This window comes from Anser cygnoides, chromosome 1 (assembly GCF_040182565.1).
Source record: "Anser cygnoides isolate HZ-2024a breed goose chromosome 1, Taihu_goose_T2T_genome, whole genome shotgun sequence".
NCBI lineage: Eukaryota > Metazoa > Chordata > Aves > Anseriformes > Anatidae > Anser > Anser cygnoides.
Genome location: NC_089873.1, coordinates 25183555 through 25209054, shown reverse-complemented (window position 1 = coordinate 25209054; position 25500 = coordinate 25183555). Strand labels below are relative to the sequence as shown.

The following is a 25500-nucleotide window of genomic DNA, read 5'->3' as shown; positions in this document are numbered from 1 at the left end:
GGCAGAGTTGTATTCCTGTAATATAGCAGATTCTGGATTTTGGTGCATAAATTGCACCAACTCTCACACTCACACATGCGTAAGTGGTCTCAGGAGCCTTACTGTAAAGCAGTCTCCCTTGTAACACATCACCTCAGCATACAGCTTTATGTGTCTTAAAGCTTACTTCTATAAAAAAAGTTATTTCCATAGCTCCTGGCCACTTTCTGAAACTCACAAATTCTGCAGCTAGGGAGTAGTTTTACATCTGATTTTTTTTTTCTTTTTTAAACAGTTTGCTTATTTTTGTAAGGCAGGTAAATTTAAAGTTAATATACAACACCTCTAAAGCCAGAAATGATACAATGAAACTTTGTCCTTCAAAACTGCTGCAGGGGTCTGATCTAATAGACACTTACTTTTCTGTTAACTTTATATGATGCAAATATAATCTGATATAGTTTTATTCTTATTATATACTTATTTTTCTGCTTTATTTGTACTATACAGATAGTGCTGTCATTTATTTCCTTGAAAGTGGTCACAGATATCAAATAGAGAATATTAGGAATTTTTGCAAGCTCTGGGCTTTTTATAACCAGACCTGAGAATATGTTCCTCTCCATTTTGAACACATATGATTCACTTAACTCTTTGTATTTAGATATCTCATCTAAATATGCCACTCTAGTGTTTGGCATTGCCAGTTTCTATAAACGTACATGCCATCTTTATTGGTAAAACTATCTGCAAATTATTTACTCTCTGTTCTTTAAATTAAGGTTATATTTTTGGTTTGGATTTGTCTATAAATTTTTTCCTCTAAATTTCTGCATTCACCAGAAGGAGAGCAGTAATAGAAACATTGCTGTCAATGCTAATGATAGTATTTTCAGTCTCAAATATAAAAATAAAAATAATGCTCCGGTACTCCAAAACCATGATAATGACATAACATTTGTGACAGCTATAATAAAACAAAATATACTGAGTTTTTTTCATATATTTTTGCGTCTGAGTCACACACTCAAGCTTCCTATATGTACATGAAAGCTTTTAATTACATATCCATTAAATTGTACTTCAAAACACATGCTGAGTTGCTCTGCAAATTTTTCCAATTGAATCAGCTATATTATTGGCTGGCATACTGTAATATCCTGGACAGCCTGATGGTTAGATAGAGAAATGCATATTTCCTTCCTCTTCTTTACACCAACATATGTAAAAGAAGTGTAGAAAGCATTAGAAAACACAAGATGAGGTGAAGACAATGATTTCAAGGTCATTTCCAGAAAACAGTCTTATTTTCCCTTCTTTTATATTTTATTTGGTGGGCCAGGCCTGTTGCATCTCATCATGATGTTTGTCCATGAATGAACAGTGTCTTTCGTCGCCCTTGCAGATGACACCATGCAGGCTGCAGCAGGTTTCGTGGTTCAGCTGAAGAAGGTTTATGCTCCATTAAACTACAGATAATGGGAAGTCTGACATTAGGAAGCAATTCTGAGTAATTATACACAGTTTACATTCAAATGTCATTATCCAAAAGTAGTTCCTAATCACTTCTGTAGATACAGCTGCAGATATAAAAAAAAAATCAGGAACTGTAATGAAGCACCTGTTAGACTATCATACATGAAAGTACCAAGCACAGCTGGGGCAGATTGATGAGAATCAGTACATTCTAACGCAACTGGTAAGGATACTTACGAAATAAAGTAGATTAATATTTACACAAAGTAGAAATTAAAGGACTTGATGGTCATGCCTGGTGTCCTTTACTAGCTAAAGGGCAGGAAAGTTTCAAATTACAAGATAATTGAATTTTTTGAGCAGTAATGTGGGTTGAAAGCACTTGCCTTGAGCATATTGGAACTATAGAAATATGCCTAATTTCTAGGCAGAAGTCATTAACTTGGTGTCAAGGTTGTAAATAAATTGTTCATTCAAGAGGGAAACTCAATATTGTGTGCACGATTATAAACAGATATTTATGACGCTGCAGCACTTAGTTTTACAGCTGTGTTTGCGAGCTCCTTTACACTTCATCTGGGGAATCCTTTGCATACCGCAGCCAGGGCAGCCAGCAGCAGTTCCCAGCCCTCCAGGCCACAACCCTGCCCGCAGGATGGGCAAGGAAAGGCAGAGGGAGAAGCAAACTGCCCGACTCCCCTGCCAGGGGTCAGGACCTGCCACCCCACATTGCAGGGGTTCTGAGGTTCCCCCTTCAGAGCTCCTGGTGTTTGTGGAGACCTGGGGGCACCTGGGCCCCCAGGGCAGCACGGGGTCACACCTCGCGCTGTCCCAGTGGGGACAGTCACTGCTGTTCCCACTCCTGAATGGGGCTGGGTGGAGGGTGCCTTGCCCTACACTCCTGGATGAATCCCCAGGGATATCTGCCACTGCCCGCACCATGCTAAGGGATTGTCCCCTCCGCTTGCACAAGTAGGGAAAAGTACATGTTCTCAAACACTGCACTAACCCCATTTTCAATGGTGGTTACTAAAGACTCTTGTAGCTGTTCAATCTCAAAAGATGAGATTCAAAGTAAATTTTCAAATAAATAGTTATTAGCACTACCTGTGTGAAGACCATGAAAAACACAAAAAAATCCCCAAACAACCTAAACTATTCCATTTTTTCCCCATCAGCACTAACTTTTACACGGTTTAGGCCTGTGCTATTGCAAGGTTGCTGAGATGTCAAACCTCAGCTACTTGATGACTCGCCAGTTTAGCAGAGTTCAATAAGTTAGGGACAGTCTAAACCTGCAGACTTTGGCATTTTGCCTGTGGCTACACATATTTTAAACCACAACCACCATGCCTTATGCAACAGTGTATAAACGCCACAGCTGTAGTGATATAGCAAGAGTAGGATTTCCAAAGCTGGAAGACCCTCTGTGACAATGCTGCTAAAAGGTTTAAGGGGGTTCAAATACTCCAGTGCCAAGTCCAGCCAAAAAAAGCATGTTAGAAAGAGAGATGGAGTGGATCACTGATGAGATGAAGTAAGAAGGCGGTTCAGGAAACAGGTACCAGGTTACCAGATGAAATTTGGTATCGGTGATGTGTTTTAGAGAAGGACACTTGGAATGCACAAGGACTTTATATTATTCTCAGATGCAAAACCAGTGCCTTAGTGTGCTGTTGTGATGTCTTATAAAATAGTCATGTGTCTGAAGAGGGTGTGCTATGTGATGGCTAGAAGACATGACAGACGTAAAGAAGAATGGGCAAAAGAAAGGCTTGCAATGTCCAGGGTCTGTCACAAGGGTTCCCAGACATGTCCACAAAGAAGAGAAACGTAACCAGGTGGTGGCACAGAAGAGATACCCAAGATCCTGAACCTCATGGGTGTGTGTATATTTCTCAGGATGAAAATGATAAAATAGGAAGTTCAAAACCTCAGAAAAACAAGTTTGTTTCTCACACACACACACACACAAAAGCTCTTTTTTTCACAAGTTAGACTTTCCAAGACATAACTAACACTAAATATTTAATAAAATTCAAGGAAAGAGCTGATGTTTATACAGATAATAAGAACATTCAGACTTCCCACAACTAACCCAAATAAAAATTTTGGAAGTGACATAAAACCTGCTACTTTGAAATGACTTGTAACTTTGACATTAAAACGAACCTTTATGAATGTACAGATCATCTTCTCACTAGGGAGCTTCTGGCACCCTCATTTTTAACACCTGGTACGCTCACTATCAGTGAAGAGGCACAACTTTACGTGAGCCTTGGGTTACTCAGACGATAGCCATATAGTTTTTTATAATATTATTTTTGCTGATCAAAAGGTGGTAAGTGGGAACAGAACAAGGATAATTGATGAATAAAAGGAGAAGTGCTGAGGCAGAAGAGATGAAATTAATGCACTGAAACAGGTAAGATCATTGAAATTGGGAGAAAGAGTGGGTAATGAATGATCTGAATCCCATGCCTGGGATGTTTTAACTGTTATCGTATAACTTGAAAGACTGTGAACTTGAAAAATTAGGGTATTCATTCTTTCCTTTTTACCACCACCACACTGCAGGTAGTAAGTGATCACTAGCGTTCCTGTGGTTGTCAGCACAACATCATTCCCCCTGCTTCTTCCTACATTTCCTCCTTCTGAAACTGAGCTTGTAGGTAAATTCATACCTAAGGTGCGATGAGGTTGATGACTGGACCGAACGCTTTACAGATCGGGTGCATATCACTACCTAGATGAAAGAAAATATAATAAATCGAGTGCCTGGTTTGTATTGTAAGAGTTACAGAGTGGATTCTTCTGATTCAATCATTATCCTCACTCAAAAGGTAAGTAACTCAATAGACATGGAATTAGCAATTAAAAACTGAGGTCCTAATTGTGGTTTTGATGATGATGTACCATCTGACACCTGCAAGTTAAATCTCTCTCTGAATCCCAGTTCTCTCATCACAGGATGGCAATAGTTCTGTGCATGCCACTCATGTCACTGTTATGAAACATAAAAAAATTATTGCTATAAAGTGTTGTGTAGAAAGTGTTAACACAAATTAGCAATTGGAACAGGATTATGGGTTGAGTTCTGGACAGCATTGCTCCCTGGGGAGCAGCTCCTTTATCTGCTCTGTACCTAAAATGCAGCATCACACACACGCGCGTGCACACATACATGGTATATTATCCTGCTTATCTCAGAAACCTATGTACAAAGCAGGCTTCCACATACAGCAACAAAACAGTCGTGTTACACCCTCAGGGGAGGCTGACACTGATTTAAAAACTACATACAGAGGACTTCTCTCCCCCACTGATGTCACTCAGGTCCTTGAGCTAGTTCTTCACTTGCATTCTTCTTCACTTGACCTAATTTTTTCACCAAAATGCATCTTTACCTCCTAGAAGATCTGCAACACTAGCCAAAAGCACCCACCCTCCTCTGATCTCATAAATGTTGTGTAAAATACACAAATAAATAAATAAATAATGAAAAATTCTAAATATTACTGTTCTAAGTATGATGAAAACATTAACCAAATTTTCTATCGACAAACAATTTCATTTTTCTTAATCCTCAAACCTTCTAGGGCATGTCTCATCCTCCTTGAAACAGCCAGATAAACTTATTTAGGGCAAAAAGATGCACTGTTACCAAGTGCAATTTTATGACTAATTTTAATTTTTAGTAGTAAGTGGGATGTGGGTGAAGTCAGAAATAAAACCTGAATTTCTTTTCCACATCCTTCACACCCCTCTTAGTTATGCTTTGAAGCCTTATCAGCATTCTCGTGGCACATTTTAATTGATATTTTTATGCCAAAAAATTTCTCTCTGGAGTAACTCTAGATAATACCAACATTTACACTGTCCATGTCAGAGAACAGAATTTGTCAGCAGCACTGCAGAAGAAACCTGGATCTGCTTCCAGGATCCCCCAACATGTGAGCAGATCTGAAGAGCTGGTGTGGGTATTGGCAAGGGCAGTCTCCAGATTTTAACCACGGGGAGCAGCAGACGTCAAAGCCAACCTGAATCTCCTCTTCCCCAGCCCCTGCTCTCTGGCAGCGTATCACTGGTAGAAGCAGATTGCCAGGAGATCTGCTCTGCAACTGCCGTAGCAACTGTCATCCAAGTTATTGGCTCCAGGAAACTTTCTTGGAGACTTTAACTTTCTTCTGGATCTCTAGTAGGAAATGGAAAGGACTGTGAGAGGTCTGCTCTTTCCTGGCCTTCCCAGTCCTGTTTCTACTTTTTTTTTTTTTTTTTTCATGTCCAGTCACATAGAAAATATGGTTCTGCACACTGTGTTGTGCAGCTATTACAGAGGTGATATTAAGGGGTGGCTTTGAAATCATTACATGTATTTGTAAGGTCTCTATCTGCCACCACGCACTGGGTGCATATTAATTGCTGTCCCAGTTGCATTTGTGAGCTCAGCATGCCAAGTCTACATTAGCCATGGACCCGAACACTTTCAGGCTACACATACTAATAAATAAATAAATAAATAAATAAATAAATAAAACAGTGAGAACAGCGTTAATATCAACCCTCTGGACAAGAGGCAGGTGGGATCTGGGGGGGGTTGAATGGGAGAAGGGACACCTCTTTTCCTCTCTGACTTGCCCTACTACTGCCAGCCAGGCCTTATGGAAGGCCTAAGACTTGTCTGCTGAAACATCGCCTCACAGAGAGATGCTACGGTGTAAGGGCACACTGCACCAGGAGCGCAAGGAGCCCTGCCCTGATGTCTTGTGCCTCCCTGCACATCTCTGTTCCTCCTGCCGGCCGAGGAGGAAAGGCTGGAGACAGCACAGCGGGCACAGGCAGGCTGGGGTGGGCCAGGCCTCCAGGTTCTGTAGATGCCACGATATCGATGCCCCCTGATCCCAGCAGGGTGCAGAGCTGTGCGCTGGCACCTGAGGCACTATCAGGGTATTGCCCGGCACTGGTAAGCGAATGCACAGCAGGTCACAACTGCTGACTCAGTGGGCCTCTTCCAACCTGGAATTGTCTATGACTGAACAGCACCTGTGACCTTTACACCGGCTTCAGGGCTCTGCTGGTACAAGATACCTGGAAGCAGCCTGGGAGCTTCCATCAGAGGAGCTTGCTGCAGCCAACATACACACACCATGATGACAGTACCTCGTGCTGAAATGGTGCCAGCTTCTTCTGTGCACAGGCTCAGCACCTTCCTGGCTCCTGGTGCTGATGGATGTCATCGTGCAGCCAAGTACTGAGATGGACTGAAAGCACATTTGATGAATTAGAGGCATAATTTGTACCACCAGACACAATAAATTTTACAGCTGAAGGAATGATCTGATTTAGTGATTATGGGAGATTTTTCTGTTTGGGAGATGGGCTTCTTTGTTCTCGTTTCATTAAGATAAAGCGATAATGCCCCTGCTGGATGATAGGACCCGTACGTATAGGTGGGATAATGCAGTATGCTATATTGTACTCATTTTTTGGTGCCTGTGCTGGGCATCAGTACTTCCAGGAGAAGGAAAATAATTTGAAACAAGGGTGTTTAACTTTGGAGGTACTAGTGTCCAGTAAATAGGCCAGCAGGCCTTGATTATGATGACAACACTGGCCTCTAGCTTTTAAACAGATATTTGGTCCATCTTCCAAGCACATTATCTGTTGAGTGATCTGCTTATTCACACGAAGTCTGCACAACAGACTATTCTTCTTTATCTAGCAATGAATCAAAAAAAAAAAAATGCTTATCTGTAATTGACTCTGTCAAGATCACATGCATCATAATTAAAAAGTAGATTATTAAATGTCCAGTCAGGAAACACCACTCAGATGAGACATATTTCCTTCACTTTTTTTTTTCTTTTCTTTTAACAACAGTTTATTGTCTTCTCTTTAAAATAGAAAAATGTAGGTGCTTTTTTATGAATAGGCAAAGACAGCCCCACCTTGGACAATGAATGCAAGATAGGCAGTAAACCAAATTTATATTCCCTGGTTTGTAGCAAATTTTGATCACCCAGGCTTGGAACTTGACCTTGTATTGGAGTCTGGCTCGTTGTGTCTGTACCAAACACTCACGTCGCTGCCTGTGATGGAGGGAATGGCCTTCCAGAACAGAGGGCTCTGAAGCACCAGCACTGTCGTGCGTGCTGCTCCTGCCCAGAGAGGAGGGTTTTGCTGGAGGGAACAAAGGAGAGAGGTGATGCAAATGGCAGAGAGGGAGATGGGGGCAGGAGGAGGGAAGAGTCTGGGGGTCCTGGTGGGGGACCAGGCTGAAACAGCCAGAGAGGAGGTGCAGGGGCTGTGGGCAACAAGAGAGTGCTTGAAAGGGAAACATGGAAAGAGAGGCAGGTGGGGGATTAGGGCAAACACATCTAGTAATCCAAACTTCTTTAAATCAGATGTTTGTGGAAAAACGTGGTTTGCTGCCAGCATCTGAGAGAGGCTGAACTGGATGATCTCAAGAGGTAGCTCACACTTTTTATTCTTTAGCATCCAGACTGCAACTGTCTTACTTTACACCAGTGTGTATGATCAAAAGATTTTCTTAACTACTTCATGGATATTGTGGCAAGAAATGTAGACAAAATCAGATACCAGCATATGGGATCCCAACAGAGAATTTATTTATGATATCATATATAAAATATGACCCAAATTGGATTGGAATTTTTGAAATCAATATTTTTCTAATTTAAATCTTATGTAAATTGTTATTAGAATATAAGGTTCTGCAGCTTTCAGACGAAAGCTCACATATAAGAATTTAGGATCAAAGGCTTCAGACTAATTAAAAAAAGAGAAATACAGAGGAGAGCCCAGTTAAAAGAACTGGCAAGAAAAAAAAAATCACAATCGATAATAAATGCACAAAGTAGATCAAGAAGGCAATAAGAAATACACTGCTGTTAGATCAGGGCTTTGAATTAACTTGAGTAGGTGGAGCCAGGAAGCAGCAACGAGGATAAAATGAACCATGTGTCCTGGAATAATTAGATAATTCTCTGACACAACCCACACAGTTTTGGCTGGTTCAGGCCTGTTTCATGGCTGGTCCCTGTGTTGCAGCATGGTCCTCCATCCCTCTCCCTCACTCTGGACTAAGTTTCTGTGCAACCACAAGCAGATGTTCTCCAGACTGAAATTCAGAACACAGAAACAAGCTGCATCGGAAGGTTTAAATAGCTCATGGGGTCATATGGAACATGCCCAGAGCTGGCGATGCTATGGAGACTCTTTAAGAGCAGGCAATTGAATGCAAAGTAGGACGGAGACAAAGTTTTATAGACCTGAATGTACCTCAGCCAACACTCTTAAAATATCTCAGCACATCCATGGGGAAAAAGACAGGGGGAACACATTTGTCTGATTATTTCTCTACATGTTGTACTCTTAAAATCATGCACATCTGCCAGTCGAGATGATTGATTTTGCTCTTCAGTTAGAGCTCTTGTCAGTCAACAAGAGCTATTCCACTAATTTACAACTGTGTCAAATCCAAGCCTGTACAGGGCTGCCAATTTTACCCGGTTTGTTTGCGGTGCAGGTGTTTCACTCAGAGGGAAGCAGCAATGCACCGTGATCAAAGAGGGCTTGAAAGGCTGGAGTGCCAGCGGCAGCCCTGCATCAGGCTGCTGGTGCGAGCCGCCTTGCTGGCTTTTAACGTGACAGTCTACGCCAGTAAGTAGCAATTATTGAATCGGGAGTTGATAAGACTCGCACTGAAGTTAGGAGGAGTGGACTCACGCTGCTCTAATGAATAGCGATGCTGGATCTAGGGCCGGCTAGCTCATGCTGCTGAAGCATTGGGCGGCATAAATAAAACCTGTGGGACAAGTTAGAGTTTATGAGCACTAGGAATGTGTGCCCCCTCTGCTTTCTGGGGTGACATCCCCGCAGACCCCGAGCTTCCTCTGCCGCGCCTGGAGCCCCGCCGGCACCCCTGGCAGAAGCTTCAGAGCCCGGAGGAAGAAGCATCGCCGTCGGGGGGCTCCGGGCAGCCTCCGAGGGGCTCCGGGCAGCATCCTCCGGCCTGACCTGGGTGCGGAGCACTTGCGGGGCGTTTGCGGGGCGCACCGCAGCCCTCGCTCTCCCGGCCCGCCCCGGCCCGCCCCGGCCCCCCCAGGCGGCCAATGCGCGGCCGGGGGAGGCCGAGCCGGGGCCGGCCGGGAGGGGGGAAAGAAGCCACCAAAGGCAACTTTCTCACCTTGCCGGGAATAAAGCTCTGCCCATGCTTCCCCAGCCGCCCGCCCGTCCGCCGCGGGAGCGCCCTCCGACGGCCGGGTCGCCCCCCGCGGGGGGCAGAGCCGAGTAGTGGGCCGCCACTCGCCGCCGTCTCCTCGGTCCCTGCAGCCCGGAGCGGAGAGGAGCGGAGAGGGGCGGAGAGGGGCGGAGAGGGGCTGGCTCGATGCTCCGGCCATGGGGCGCGGGGCCCCCCTCGGACGGTGGCTGCTGCGGGCGGCGCTGCTGCTCGCCCTCTGCCCCGGCGCCGCCGGCGGCACCTGGACGTGAGTAGCGGGGCTCGGGAGGGGGCTCCGCGGCCACGCGTGTCCGCGGGGCCCCGTGGCTGACCGGGGGGTTTGTGGGGCTGATCCCGCAGGTGGCTGGGCATCGCCGCCGCCGGCGGTCCGGAGAAAACGGGGTGCCCCAGCCCGCCGCTGAGCCCCCGGCAGCAGGAGCTGTGCAGGGAGAAGCCGGAGCTGGTGCCAGCCATCCGGGAGGGAGCGAGCCTCGGCCTCCGCGAGTGCCGCAGCCAGTTCCGACACGAGCGCTGGGACTGCCGCCCCCCGCCCGCAGCCTTCGGGCAGCAGCTGAGCAGCGGTGAGTGGCCCCCGTGTCCCCCCCCGTGTCCCCCTTGCGTCCCGCAAGGCGACCCCGACCCACCCCGGAGCCACCCACGCGGGACTCGACCTGCTGTTGTCCATCCCAAGGTGTCGCGACCTGTCGCGATTGGGTTTTGCCCACCGCTCCCCGGGGGTGACGGTGCCTTTGGGTAGATCCGCCTAGCTGTGTTGAAACGCTGTTCTTCTTGGACTGGCGGCTGGGGTTGTGCCCTTGCTTGTGTCACGGTTGCTAAATGGCAGTGACACACGCACACGGCGTTTCGAAAACGTCGCTCGGTTGCAGGTAAAAATCTGCTGGCGGCACCAGCCGTACCAGGAGTTACCTTAAATCGTACCACGTGCACTCTGCTAGACGGCACTGCTCGACACCGCGAGCCCAAAGCTGCTTTCGTTGCATGAGCTGATAAGGAAAATGCTGAATTAATGCAGAAGTGGGGGTGTTCTGTCTGTATCGAGTGGCAGGATCAGTGTGGTCCTGCAAGTTTCTTTTGAGCGCTCTGCTTGCTGATTTCAGCGTAGCCATTGATGTGAGCTTCATCAAGTATTGCAGTGCTCCATTTTGGTTTTGTGCAATCTCCACTTTATACTACAGCAGTGGGAAAAAAAAAAAAAAGTCATATAAACATAAAATAAGCTATAAAAAGTGATGCATGTTCAAAAAAAAAAAAAAGGATTTAAAGTTTTTTACTCTCCTATATGTAACACATACACTGTGCATTAATCCTTCTAGCCATTGGGAAGAATTGTTCCTAAACACCCATAGCTGAGTGACACTGCTAAGCCACGGAGCTTCACTGGAGTGTCCTGGGGAAAGATTTTGTGATGGTACCAGTACCACAGACTGACACGAACAGGAGAAAAGAACAAGAACTTTCTTGTCAATGAGCAGGAGCTCTGGAGACTGGAAATAGCAGGTTGTTTTTACAACGGTGAAAATTAGTACGGTGAAATTTTAGCTGCAGTTAATGGTGAGATATTGATTTTAGGTTTGCTTAGGAAGTGTGTTGTGCTCTGTGCCACATTATGCCAGAAGTTACAGAGAGGCTTAAGAGGCCCAGACAGGTACATCCGTGATTCTTATGATTTAACAGGAACAGATGAAGTTTTAGTATACTGCAAGCTTTGTCATGGCCAGATTATCATAGGAAAAGCACATGGCCAAAATATTCTTGTGCCATCCTGATTTCTGCCTGGTTTAAGAATATGTGGGCTGTTTGCAACATTGTGAATTACTGCAACCTCAACGTTTACTAAATTTAACGTGAAATACATTTTGGACCTGTACCAAAGTACCCCAAGATCATTGTGGCTTCAAGATCCTCCTCCAAGATGTGAACTAACTTCTTATTCTTCATCAAATTAATATGAGCAGTCAAAAGCAGAGGGGAGAGTAAAGGGTTCTAGGTTTGGGTGGGGTTTTGTTTGTTTTGTTTTGATTTGATTTGATTAAAACTTAATTGGCTCAAAAGTTTCTGTGTCAAATAAAGTTCCCAACCAGATTTAGAAAGCAGTTACCAGAAATTGCATAGTACTGGCAGCCAGAAACAGCAAAATTAATAGCACGGTCACATGAATAGTCCCTGAAGTCTTTTTTCAGATGTGAATATCTACAGCTTTAAACAAGTTAACGACGCAGACCAAGCTGTGATGACTTTAAACTCATAACCGTTCCCTTTTAATAATGCTCTGGCTAGTAAAATCCATTTCTCCGGCTCCGCCAGGAAGGTGATCTGAGGGGGCTGTGAGGCAACATGTCCGTGCGTTGCTTTGCAGGCACGAAGGAGACGGCGTTCATACACGCGGTGACGGCGGCGGGCCTGGTGCACGCCGTGACGCGGTCCTGCAGCGCGGGCAACGTGACCGAGTGCTCCTGCGACACCAGCCTGCAGAGCGGCGGCTCGGCCAGCGAGGGCTGGCACTGGGGCGGCTGCTCGGACGACATCCACTACGGGATGTCATTCAGCAGGAGGTTCCTGGACGTGCCCGTGAAGAACGTAACGGGCAAGAGTGGGAGCGGGCTGGCGGCGATGAACCGGCACAACAACGAGGCTGGGAGGCAGGTACGTGTCGCCACGCGGGCGCGGGAGCCATCACTTGCTTGGTGTTGGTCACAAAACGGCGTTGGCCGAACACGGGCAGTCCTTGACCGCAGGCGCAAGTGGCAAGAACCGCACTGACACCTCCAAAGCAGACACATACAAACCCAGAATCAAAGCTGGTTTTGACTGAGTAACTAAACTCCACAGGTTAAAATAAAATCCACAAAGGCCGAGTTAGATGTGGAGTGCTTATCAGGGTAACCGCAAATAGGTCATATTCCAAGCAAACTGTAATGATTCTTGTTCTCAGAATAATACTTGAAGATCTTTTTCCCTTATTCTCTGTAATATTCTGTCATTATAGCAACCTGCATTTTTCATTCTCTGTAATGGTGAATAAGCGGACACACTGGACACCAGGCATCAGCACCCAGTTGGGATCCACAGTTTGGGTCCTCATCTGAGAGCAGAAGTCTAGAGTCTTTCAAAGAGGAAATCAAGATTTAACCTTTTCTTTTAAAAGATGGGATGGAAATGACACTCCCAGGTTAAAGTAGCCCGCTGATTAGGGCACTCATCATAGAAGTGAGAGGAGGCAGGCTTCAGACAGCTTTTCTTCTGCCCAAGAGACTTTAAAGCCTCAGCTACAGAGGGAACACTCCTGCCGTCAAACATTGGGCGTGTGTGTGTGACGCTGGGTCCTCCTGTGCTGGTCTGCAGAGGAATAAATGGGGCAGAAAGAGCCAACATAGGGGATGTGAGTCTGTAATTTGGTGGCTGAGGCTTACCTCTGCAACGGCAGAGACTTGGGTTCTGTTTCTTCCTCTAAAATTAGTTTCTCTGCTTTACCTTGGAGTTTTTAACATTGTACGTGTTTAATGGCTCTCTCTGGCCCCGTAGTTCTTTAAAACTGTTCAGCTCGGTGACAGAGATATAACTGAAGACAAGAAATGGAGACTCTCTGTTTTTGGCCACACATCTTGATCATACTTGATGGACTCCTTTGTAAATGTAATTTCAGAAAAAAAGCATGGGTGGTTTGTACTGAAAACATTTCTCCTATCAGCCATAATCTGAGAATAGCCACAGTAATCCACCATATCCAAGGGAGATCCATGGTGATACCATTGCAACCTGTTTCAAAGTAAATTTGCTTTTACATTTTATGAGGTAATATATTTTATTTAATTAATTTATATTGATGGGAATAAAAAGATCATTAAGAGACCAGCTCTTTTTAGGCCTGAAGGCCTTCTATGAAGACAGGCTGATGGAGCTGGGGTTGTTCAGCCTGGAAAAGAGAAGGCTCTGGGGAGACCTTATAGCAGCCTTCCAATACCTACCGGGGGCCTACTGGGGAGGGACTCTTTGTCAGGGGGTGTAGAGATAGGACAAGGGGGGATGGCTTTAAACTAAAAGAAGGTAGGTTTAGATTAGATTTTGGGAAGAAATTATTTACTCAGAGGGTGGTGAGGCACTGGAAAAGGTTGCCCAGAGAAGCTGTGGATGCCCCATTCCTGGAAGTCATCAGGACTTGGTTGTATGGGGCTTTGGGCAACCTGGTCTGGCGGGAGATGTTCCTGCCCATGGCAGGGGGGTTGGAACTGGATGATCTTTAAGGTCCCTTCCAACCCAAACCATTCTGTGACTTTATGAAATAAACTTTAAAACTGAGTATATGCTGAGAACAGTTACTTTGGATTTAATTAGATGTCTGTCAGCTAAATCATCTCTAAGGAACAGTGGTTGGTATTGTGTAGTAGGGGACATTAATAATAGGAACAAGAGATTAAGTGGTTATTTCCTTATGGAAAGAGCAGAGTTATTAATCACATTTGTAGAGAAGAGGTAGCTAAGGGAGGATAGAATAATGTCCATAAAATAATCTCTCTTCAAGTTCATGATTTTTTTAATATATGATGCATTTTTATTTTGATAGTCATTTTTGTCATTAGAAAGTGGATGACAAGTCACAGTGACATTTCAGCCCAGTCCTGCCAATCTGCATTTCACATGCACTTAAACTTCTTTGATATCACTCATTTCCAGGAATTCGGTGTTTTTCATCAGTCTCTGGACTAAGTCAAACTAAACTGAGTGTGTGCCATATTCTTCCATCAGTGTGACAGTGGAGACGTAGGGAAGCAGTTCGAAGCACCTTCAGAGAAAAAGAGATGTTATTTCTGAGTTTAGGTGGCAGTGACACAGGTCTTCTTGAATCCCGTTCTCTCTTCTGCCTCTAGTTTTAGGTTAGCAGTAGCAGCAGCGGTTTGCTGTCCTCTTGCCTTCAGTGACAACATTTGCTTCTGTTCTCCTGCACCATCTTGTGCTCAGGACTCATTCCTGCACAGGCTGGGCTACAGCTGCCTCCCGCAGGTGTGCCAGCCCCGCTGCCTGAGGTCATGCTCTGTGAAACCTACCAAGGAACTGTTCATTTTTAATAAACAGCATGCCTCCATCCCCCTAGCCTAGAAAAGAAACTTCTCTTTTGGGGCTGATTTCTTTAAAGTTGGATCAGCTCCCTGGTTTCATCCACCATAGCCTAACAGGGTCCTTCAGGCCCAGAGGACCCTGTAGGATTTCAGGCTTTTCACAATTCTGAGGTCTGCAACAAAGCTCTCAAAGTACCCTTTTGTGGGCTCATTTGTGCACATGATGCATATGCTCATTCCTTTTCTGTGACACTTTACTTAGCTTTACTTAGACACTGCAAGTCTGGAGGATTTTAGCTCTGGTCATTTTCTAGCAATGGTGTGTTTACTGTTCATTATCTTGGATGAAAATACACAGAGTATTTAGTCAGCTTCTGTGCGTAAGTATTTTGTAACTTAATAGCAAACTGTAGGATAAAGCAAATATTTTGACCGTCTTACAGTGAAAGAGAATGTTTATTGCTGGTACTTGTGATTTCCGACAGTGATATCACTGAAGTAAAGTTTAGCAGAACGCTCGATTTTTTTAGTTTCAAAATCCTTGACAATGTGATGTTGGAAAATGTTGACCTTCATGTTTTGGGGCTTACAGGAAGGATGTTTTGCAATATATTTTGGTACCTAATGACCTTTTGTAATAAATACTATCATGTTCCTGGTTCTGTGTCTTGCAAGAGCAGTCTTCCAGGGACGATACTTCCGTATTTGTTTGGAGTAACTCATGGAACTGGTATGTGGAGAATTCTCTTGTTCCTTTCCTATTTCCATACTAAATGCTATTTTATACGTCTACGTCTCATGGTTAACTCTAAGATAAACCGATTCTAAATGAGTACCAGTGCTTTGACTGAGTTGTGCACTGTTTATGGTACTAACCTGAAGCTCAGAAGATCCAGATTTTATTCCTTATTCTGCCACGAGATGAATGGTCATCATCTTTTGGCATTGTAATGTTCAGGGTACTTAGATGTGGATATGTGAGCTGCCTTATATAAAAGGACAGGTGAGTCAGGCACTATGGGTTGAGTATTATTCTAGTAGTACCCTTCCACTCACAGAAGAGTTTCTGTTCAGCTACACACTAGTGGAAATGTATTTGATCTTCAGTACTTGTATTCCCACATGCAAATAGATTGGCTCATCAGAAGGTTTATTTTTATAGGTATTTGTGGGTTGGCACCAGACCCACTAACAGCCTGCAACTGTTCTTAAGTGTTGTACCTCCATTAGGACATCTGCTTATCTTCATGAAGTTCTTGCTCTCTTCTACCAGTGGCTTCAATTAGTCTACGTGATGGCAAGTGTAGGCTTTCACTGCAAAACAAGTAGTGGCAGCCCCTGCCTCACAGCTGAGAACAGTGCCTGCAAACGGAGAGCTTTGTTTGGAGTTATTCAGCAGGGATTGGCATTAAGGGGTATACAGACTACGATTCCACTAACACGATCCCAATCTGAAGACAAATCTGTGCTTTCTTCCCATCCGCCTGTTGTAGCCACACCTTCCCACCCCACAACGCTCCCTCTGTTAATTATATTAGATCAGTGAAAGGAAGTCCGTTAAAAATGATATTTCTTTCAGGTTAATTTTTCACACAGATCAGTGTTGACCACTGTGTCCGGTTCATCACTTAACCCTACACTCTTGTGCCAGCACCATCACAGACAGGGACAGCGAGCAGCAACCAGGGCAAGAGGAACCACCGCCGGTGGGCTCATGGCTGAGCCTGACACTCACAGACCTGTCTCTGTTCAACACTGACCATTATCACAACCAAAAGTCATTTTAGTTTCATGACCAGCCTAAGAAAACTGTAAAACTGTCCCAGACCGCACTGATGGACACATCTGTACACTGTGTGTGATTAGTAGTGTTCCTCCTAACTTCTCTATGAAGCTTTGTTGTTTAGGGAGACTCCTGTCACAGTATTCCATGAATAACTGAAAAGGTTCACCATGTGAATCTAAAGGTGTGAAACCAAGCGCTTGTTGGGGAGCCAGTTTGGAAGTCATGCTCTCAGTGTCTCTGTGCACCACTGAGGCACCAGCGTGTGTTGCAACCACTTTCCAGCAGAAGGCTGCGCTGGCTCTGTAGGCACTGTCCTAGGTTTGTTTCCAAGAACACAGCAAGAGAAGATTCCTGGTCCCTAAATTTTGCCAGATGTTCAACTTGGGAGTTTGTTCATTAAAGTTCACGGGACAGACTGAGATCTAGGGCTCTGTTCTGTGATCAAACAAAGCAAGATTTCAGCTCCCAGTGCTGTCAGCAGAGATGACCCACATATGTCCAACTAGAAAATTTGCTCGTCCTTGCAGCTGGGAAGCAATAGCCTGGGGTCATGCACATCTGTGATGACACCATCAATTGTTTTAAAGTGGATAGCATCAAAACTTCATGCAAGGAGCCAGAGACACACAAAACAGGAATGCAGATGTTTGCAACTGCTGTGGATGCTCCCAGTGACTCTACACTGCAACCATATTTGTAGTACTTGCACTGGTCCAATCTTCCATACACTGCTACTATATGCTGTATTTTTATATTTTGACATTAACCTGAGATTCCAACATCATTTTCCACTCCTGTTTAGAAACTACTTCCTTCTAGCTTTCATTATTTTATCCTCAGAAAAAGACTTCTGAGTGTCACCTGCTGGGCTACTTACCCACATGGAAGTAACTCACTCATAGTACCTAGCAGACATGTCCAATGCTTCCCCAGACAATTTCTGGATCATTCTGCCTCATCCAGGTTTTACTGTGCTTTATTCTATCAGACCTGGAAGTACTTCCCCCCCCTCCCCCCCCAACAAACCAAACCGTGCATTTTTCCCCTGTTGTTTCCTCCCTGTTTAGCACCTTGTCATACCACAGTGAAGGCAAGGGTTGTATCTGAAACTATGTAAGGTTTATAGCACAACATGGTTTCAAATTACTTTGAGACTCCAAAAACTTACCATGATACAAATAAATAATCATTAGAAAATGGAAAATATTATTAAATCCCTTCTGTTTGTAAATTGTGTGTAATATCTGTGTTTCAATATTGTGTTTCTCTTTTCCTTGATACTTTTTAGGTTATATGTATTCTAACAAAGGTTTTCTGTCTTTGGATGTCAAATTCTCATCTGCCTCAGTCACTGTTATGCCTTAATGATGCACATTCTGACTACCCAGTGATTTCCTTATTGATAGATTCTGAAGATATGAGCACAAAGTCAGGTCTGTCTCTTAAACAGAAACTAACCTGTGAAGGAAAGATAAGTATCTGCAAAAATTGCTGCTAGTTGATTTGCCACTGAAAGAGGCTGTGTGCTTTGGGGTAAGGATCTGCTTATTGCACTGGTCTTCCTTTTCGCAGGGTAGGGAAAAATCTCCAGTCTCAAAAGCAATCCACAGCACCTGGAAATATCTCCTGCATCGGTGCATTACTTCACCAGATTTCTTTGCAAAATCTAATGGCTGTTTTAAGTCAGGGTATACACCTGCTGTTTCTTGCTAATGGTTCTTTGAATGCCTCGCTTGTTTGGCTTTCATAGTAACCTTTACCAGTAAGTAAGTTCTATTCATTCACCAAAGATGTGACTCCAAGCAAACACTTTGGTCATGTGTATTTTTAATAATGTTTGTAGAGTTACATGCAAATACCTACACGGGGTTGTGTCAATATCTCTTGGGCAGAACGCTCTGGGAGGCCTCAATTCACACTGAAATCCACGGACTTAACCATGTTGGACTCAGCCCAAACTTCAGTGACCACATTTACCTTGATAAAAAAATCTCGGTCTAACACATGGAGTAGAAATAGCTTGTTTGATCTGCTCCATGTCTTGACTTGCTCCAAAACTTGGATGTGCTGACTGAGCTACAAATAAGCCAGTTGGGCCTTGAGTTTATTTCTGGTCATGGGTAACAGCAGAGGGTCAGGAGGCCTCTGTAGACTTCCAGGATTCTGTTCTAACTGCAGGATTGGGACTCAAGAACAGGCACTAATTAAACTTCTTTCTCTAGGAAAACTAGAGGAGGGTTTTAGATTTTTTTTTTCCTCTTTCCTAAAACAGTTTGAGGAAGGCAGACTGATGATGGTTAAAATCTGTGGGGGCTGTGGAGGAAGTGAACACAGGATGAATTTTAATAAACAGCATCAAAAGTTTTTTTATTTTCTCCGCTCTGTGGGAAATACTGGTTCTTTCACAGAGGAATAATTTGAATATGCATTGGCTTTGCTGCATGAAAAGTTTCAAGAAAAACTAAAATTCACTCCTTCTGTTAAATTTCCCAATTGCCTTTATTCTGGAAATGAAATGTGGGGTAGAAGGTTAATAAAACAGCATACTGTAACATGGGCTCTGCACACCATTAACCAACAGCCCATATGAGTCCATGGATGGCTACAAAGAGTACAGTTCATGGAAAGGTAAAACAAAACAAAACAAAATCGTGATACCTTGTCCTTTGCTATATCTTGCATGTGATTTTTTTTTCTTTAATTTTTTTCCTAACTGTAATATGGGATGTGTCACAAATCTTAACTGTATAATTTTATACTATGACTATTAGCTATTCCAGAAGGGAGTATTATACTGATTGCTGACTGATTGAACTATTATGTTATGTATTATTTAACATATGTCTGATTTTTGGGTGGTCCTTTGTGGGGCCAGGATTTGGACTCACTGACCTTTCTGGGTCCCTTCCAACTCAGGATATTCTGATTCTATGATTATAGTCCCAGATAAAGGAAACTACTGGTTGTTTACAGATTCCAATTCTTTGAGATTTGCTTTCATATAAACTGTGCCAAAATTCTTGTGTGTTGAAAGCTGAATGCAGGCTGCAGATTCCCACTGTTAGCTGGACATTCGTTGTACAGTCCAGTGCTGGCATCCATCAGGGCATAGTCGTGTAGCCTATCTAAGGGCGTTTAAACACTGGAAACCCATGACAGTACTAGTGTGCCTAAATTACAGGAACAGGCATTGAGACTGTAAGAAGCACTGAGGTGATTCAGCTGCAGAGGTGAGCTGAACCTACCTCTGCAGAGCGATAATGACACCTTCCATGGCCTTTCCCTGCAGCTCAGAGACGTGGGCATCCACCTGCTCTCCCAGCACGGGTCTATTCCTGGGCACCTCCAGGGTCAGTGGCTTTGGCTGCTGAGCAACGCTGGTCACGCAGGCACTCCTGAGCAACCTCAAGCCATTCCTGTCACCTCAGCTACAGACTGTGTTGGGACTGTTTAGAGGTCTTGGTGGTAGCCCAAAGGCACTCTTAGAAGATGTCATGGATAAGCTCAGTACATCTCTTCCATCTTAGGAACAGTGCTGTTACCCATCCTTTCCCTGCTTCCGCTCCCATTATTCAGTGGACACTGTGAAAAAGAACACGTTGTTTTGGGTATTTAGGATACTTCAGAAAGAAAAGCTGTCCAGAAATACAAGCTTTCATTATTGTGTTTACCAATTGATCAGTTACGGCAAATGGCATAGTGCACATGCAGAGCACTTCTGGAGATGTTCTGAGCGCTGACACAGGTTGCTCAGAGAGGCTGTGGAGTCTCCCTCCTTGAAGATCTTCCGAAGCCACTTGGACATGATCCTGGGCAAGCTGCTCCCAGTGTCCCTGGCTGAGCAGGGGGTTGGACCAGATGGCCTCCAGAGGTCCCTGCCAGCCTCAGCCATCTGTGATTAGGCTTCTCATACTGCGGGTTCAGAGGTGGAAACCTCATTCATAAAACATATCTTTCCATGGCCTGGCTTCCCAATCAGTGCAATGGCAATGGCAGCAGTAGTACTAAATACTTAGAAGCATCTGGGTTACTGATGTTAACCCGTATTCCTAATGAGAGAAAGACCACATCCAAATGTTTTTCTCTATTTGCTTTCAGGCTGTAGCAAAGCTGATGTCAGTGGACTGCCGCTGTCACGGTGTTTCTGGGTCCTGTGCTGTGAAGACGTGCTGGAAAACCATGTCCTCCTTTGAGAAGATTGGCCGGTTTTTAAAGGATAAGTATGAAAACAGCATACAGATATCAGACAGACTGAAAAAAAAGTTGCGCAGGAAAGAGAAAAGCCAGCGAAAAATACCGATCCAGAAGGAAGACCTGCTGTATGTGAACAAATCGCCCAATTACTGTGTAGAAGATCCAAAGCTGGGAATCCCTGGGACTCAGGGGAGGGAATGCAACCGCACATCGGAGGGACCCGACGGCTGCAACCTCTTGTGCTGTGGGCGCGGGTACAACACCCACGTGGTCAGGCACGTGGAAAGGTGCGACTGCAAGTTTGTCTGGTGCTGCTATGTGCGCTGCCGGCGGTGTGAGACCATGACTGACGTACATACCTGTAAATAAGGTTAAGCACAGAAAATGGAGCCGGATCACCCTGCACTGTGTTGTACACAGAACCGCTGCTCAAGCAGCAATTGCTCTTACCATGTGGGATTACAGGGGATCAGCCTCAGGGGGAATGGGCACTGCCAAACCAGGGGCAGTCCAAACGTTTGGTGTACAAAAGAGCAACTGAGTGAAGAGCAGCCTGCACACAAGGACAGCTAAAATAGCAAGAAAGGACTCCTGATGGCACATCTGAACTCCACACTAGAGTTAAAACCTTTCTAAGTCTTGAATAGCTACAGTATGAAGATCAATGTGGTCGGTAGGTACATGGAGAAAACTCAAGGTTGTTAGCTGGAGAATGCAGGGCTAAGAGGCTTGTAAGACACATCAGATGGATCCACTGGACAATTCATTTCTGCAGGCCTTACAAAAAAAGAGCCAAAACCACAGTTACAGGTTACAGGAAATGTTCAGCTGTTCACCATGAAGCATTTCCTTTGTGACTGTTCAAAAAGCTGTTTGCATCATATGCAGAAAAGCATCTGGTACCCAGAAACTTGTGCCTGCAGAAGTGGGCACTGGTGGGGTGGGAGAGGAGGGTCCCTTGGCCTGAAACGGGCTGTGTCTGGAGCAGAGGGGCTAGAGCACAGTTTGATGAACATGAACGGTGTGCCAAATAGCAACCTTAGGATTTTGTGTAAGTTGTCTTTCAAATGCACAAAGGCCAGGTCTGAGGAGGGACTGAAATACAGCTTGGTATCTGAAGGAAGTACAGCTCCTCACAGGTATTTCTTCAGTACCTGAACGCACAATCTGGGAGTCAACCAGTCATCACCCCACTGCTGGACTGCATGTATTAACCTGCCACGTTCAACCATCTTGCTGGTGGTTCACCACCATTTTCACAATTAACCTTACGGGATTCAGCCCAAAGAAATCTGTCAGAAAATGAAAGATTTTAAGAACATTGATTGCTTTCTCTTATAAGAGCTAGAACTTCTCATTAATGTCCTAAGTAAGTTCAATGCACAATGTAATTTAAGGATTGGCTCACACCACTGAAATATTTACTGTTATTGATAACATCTTCTGCCTTTCCATATGTTGGCTTAATTTTATTTTACATCTGTGAAAGGTTGTTTATTTTTATGCAATGATACAATTCCTGGTTTAAAAAAACATCATGTGAAAGGATTTCTGTTGTTTAAATGTGCAAAGACCTATTTTTGATAAGACAAGAAAGTTTATATTTTGTAAATATTTAAATTATGCAAGTTATGTAAAAGGTTTCCAAAACAAACGTGATAAGATTACAGCATTTGACACTTGCTGATTAGATACTTGTTTCTATTGTAATAGTTTTTAATTGATTTTTATTTGCATGTGCAGGGGGAACTTATTCAGAGGATTACAGAAATGTTCTTTTTCTTACCATCAGGATGGTTATAACTATTGCAGTTAATACTGAAGAGAAGTGACACACTGAAGAGAAGCACTTATTTGACATTTTAAATGAACCTTTATTTACTATTCTGTATAGTTTTTTTCTGTTCTTTTAAATCCATTTTGCATACAGTGAAATTCTGACTTCAGTGGTAAGTGGCAGTACGCCCACTGACATCAAGGGAACTAGCTGGGGGTTGCAGTCCCTTAATTTGTTCCACACTGGCGGGCAGTGTTTAGAAATAAATCAGCTTAGAGGTTTTGGTTGAGGCTTTAAAAGTCACTTTTTTTTCAAAAGATTCCCTGGCACTCTAATTGGGTGTGTAGGTCAGGAGCGAGCAAATAAAATCTTCTGTGCTCTGGTACTTTGGTACCTTATGTGGTGTATCAGGAACAGAAGAAGCCCTTTACCTGCTGGGGACCATCCCTCCGCTTCTGGCCCAATTTCTCTTCATTGACCTACCCAGATCTGCTATTTATGAGAAGGGTGCTCAGCATTCCTGTTGCTGTCAGAGGCGGATTCAACAATCTTCCTGTGAAAGCTTGGATGGGGAGGACACATTCTGGTGGAAGATCCTGAGGTGGAGTTGTGAAGGGTTCAGATGGTTGTTCCCATCTTCCAGAAAATAACCCCACAGTCACTACAGGCGATGCCACAATGGGTCTGTGAGCTACATGGACGTGCTGCTGGTCACTATAGATATGAAGGTGTAGATGTCCTCTCAGTGTGCTCTACATTGAGCTGCTGGCAGACACAAGTGCCTCAGTGTCCCACGTGAGACTGCTCGTAACTGTGCCTTGACGGAGATCAGCACAGAGATCAACACCGCCTTGTTGTACAGGCCTCCAGGAGGAACCAGCTGCTGGGACTTCAGCAAGGGGATCGAGATCATCTCTTGAAGCAGCACTGATCTGTACCTCAAAATTACCTTAGCTTCTACCTGACCTAAAGTTTCTTCCGTGCCTGATCTCAAGTAGGGAAAATCACCTATGATGTACTTCTTAGTAGGCCTTAACTTCTGGCGGGGGGGGGAAATGGTCCTGGGCTCCTGGGCATGAGGTCAGCTTCAGGGATTTGCCCAGGAGAACAAATCTCAATAGGCTGTTTTTGTGGGTCAGAACAGGAACTGTTCAGTGTGGGTCAGCACTGAACTGGGGAGTCGGGCAGTCACGACAGGGTCAGCGCATTCAGGGTGTCTCTCGCCTGCTTGGATAGCTCCTAATTGAGGCTGCAGAGCAGTCATCTGGATTAATAATAATAATAATAATAATAAATGTTATTAATAAAGATTTTTTTCTGGATTGAGGGGAGGAAGTTTATTTCTTTTTTCTAAGTGTGATAAAAAGCAACAAAGAGACATGGCAACATGGTTTATAAAACTATACGTAGTTTATGAGGGCTACTATGTCTGGACAAATATGTGTGAGGGATTTGAAGCTTCAGGGGCAACAGAAGGACCCAGCTTGCCCCTGGGGAAGTGAAAGGGAGCTGTTTTGTGGGGGACAGCATTACCCTTTCTGCATGGAGGGCAGCACCTTGGTGAAAGCAAGTGGGTGCAGTCGGAGGGGTCCCTGCTCAGCCCTCAGCTGCACCCGCATCGTGTGCTTGAAGGCGGGGGGAGCAGAAGCAGGACTGAGTGCGTTGGGAGCATGAGCCCCTCTCGCCTATAGCAGTTGAAACTGGTGTTTAAGTTAAGCTCCATTGTAACTTACCTAAGTTACATCCATAAAACTAGTTCTGTGTGGTCTGTGCCTGTAAAAGTAGTTCTGGACCTGACCAGGATATGTTGCTCTGTAGTACTGCATTGCTCTGTAGTAGCACCAGGGCCAAATAAATTAGCTGACATCCACTGCAGTATTTATTCCACAAAACTGCCTTCAGTTCTTCCACACTCTGGAAAGAGTCTCCCGTGGGTGAGAGCAAGAGCAAGAACTATATGTAAGCCAGCAAGCCTCCTGAGCTTTCGAACAGGAGCCTACATAGGACATACGTGGTTAAGCCACTTTTGTGGGCATGTGCCACTGAGATGGACTTCAATCACTCGGTTTGATAGTGTGTTTTGTTGTTGCTTTTTTTTCCCAGTGCTAGTAAATGACAGATATATGAAACATATGTGCAAGGTAAACAGTAACAATTCATCTTGGTCATTCAGAGGATATGATGCTAACAGGGCATGCACTTTGGCTGGGATTTCTGAGGGTGCTGAGATGTTTGATTTCATTGGAGGTAGCAAACAAATTTAGGGCAGTTTCTCATAGAGCAAAACTGTCATGGTTACATCATGTAAAGTGCTGAAGTGGTACCAACTCACTCTCCTGGTTAAAGTTTATTAAACAAACAAACAAACATATAAAAGGAGCATACCTCTGTGGCAGACTTCATGCCAAATGAGGCAGTCTTTGTCTGACCCTGTAACATATTGTAGATATCACTTGTTCTCCCACTTATAAAGTCAAAGTCATTTTAAACTAGCAGGGTGGAATAAATGTTATTTTTCTTTTCTAGATAACCTGCCAAAGATGCTAACTGTGATTCCTTTCCTGACTGTATCCTGCTGGGTGATCCAGAGTACCCCAGTCCAGTAACACACGCAACAGTGCATGTGGTGTCATAACTGCTTCTCATTTCACACACAGATTTGCAATAGCAATGTTTAGGATTTTAAATAACCTCACATTTTTTCACTTTTGGTGAACCAGCACAGTGTAGTGCATGGTTCAAGGGTTCAAGTGCTAGCTAACACCTACCTGAGAAGCAGGGCTTCGTACCTCTGCCTCCAATGAGCATACCCAAGGAGGGGAAGTAGTAGCAGTTTTCTGACTATAAATGGGAATTTGTGGGCAAAGGACTTGTTCACAGTCACTTGAAAAAGCAGTGACAGACCTAGGTATTTTTTATAAAATAGGCAGGTCTCCTGATTATGAACTTAATGCTTCAGCTATCCGATCAC

General features: G+C 44.3%; 1 protein-coding gene and 1 long non-coding RNA gene across 4 annotated transcripts; one reads left to right on the top strand and one right to left on the bottom strand.

The window, feature by feature from the left end:
* Positions 1 to 967: 967 nt before the first annotated feature.
* On the bottom strand, positions 968 to 11047 carry LOC106044531 (uncharacterized). Of its 3 annotated transcripts, XR_007163912.2 has the most exons (5): positions 10369 to 11047; positions 6616 to 9283; positions 5496 to 5650; positions 4140 to 4201; positions 968 to 1448 (listed from the first exon to the last, which is right to left on the bottom strand). It is a non-coding gene; the product is annotated as an uncharacterized lncRNA (long non-coding RNA). The 3 variants fall into 3 exon arrangements; XR_001212325.3 differs by lacking the exon at positions 10369 to 11047 and having other exon boundaries at positions 6616 to 9324; XR_010828851.1 differs by lacking the exons at positions 5496 to 5650; positions 10369 to 11047 and having other exon boundaries at positions 6616 to 9324.
* On the top strand, positions 9711 to 23851 carry WNT16 (Wnt family member 16). Its single transcript, XM_048065694.2, has 4 exons — positions 9711 to 9965; positions 10058 to 10278; positions 12075 to 12361; positions 20657 to 23851. Exons 1-4 carry the CDS (start codon positions 9877 to 9879, stop codon positions 21119 to 21121), a joined length of 1062 nt encoding a protein of 353 aa, XP_047921651.2. The 5' UTR covers positions 9711 to 9876; the 3' UTR covers positions 21122 to 23851.
* The last annotated feature ends 1649 nt before the right edge of the window (positions 23852 to 25500 follow it).

Coding starts and splice junctions, on each gene's coding strand:
- WNT16 (XM_048065694.2), top strand. CDS start 9,877: ATGGGGCGCGGGGCCCCCCTCGGACGGTGGCTGCTGCGGGCGGCGCTG. Junction 9,966..10,057: donor GCCGCCGGCGGCACCTGGAC/GTGAGTAGCGGG, acceptor CTGATCCCGCAG/GTGGCTGGGCATCGCCGCCG. Junction 12,362..20,656: donor ACAACGAGGCTGGGAGGCAG/GTACGTGTCGCC, acceptor ATTTGCTTTCAG/GCTGTAGCAAAGCTGATGTC.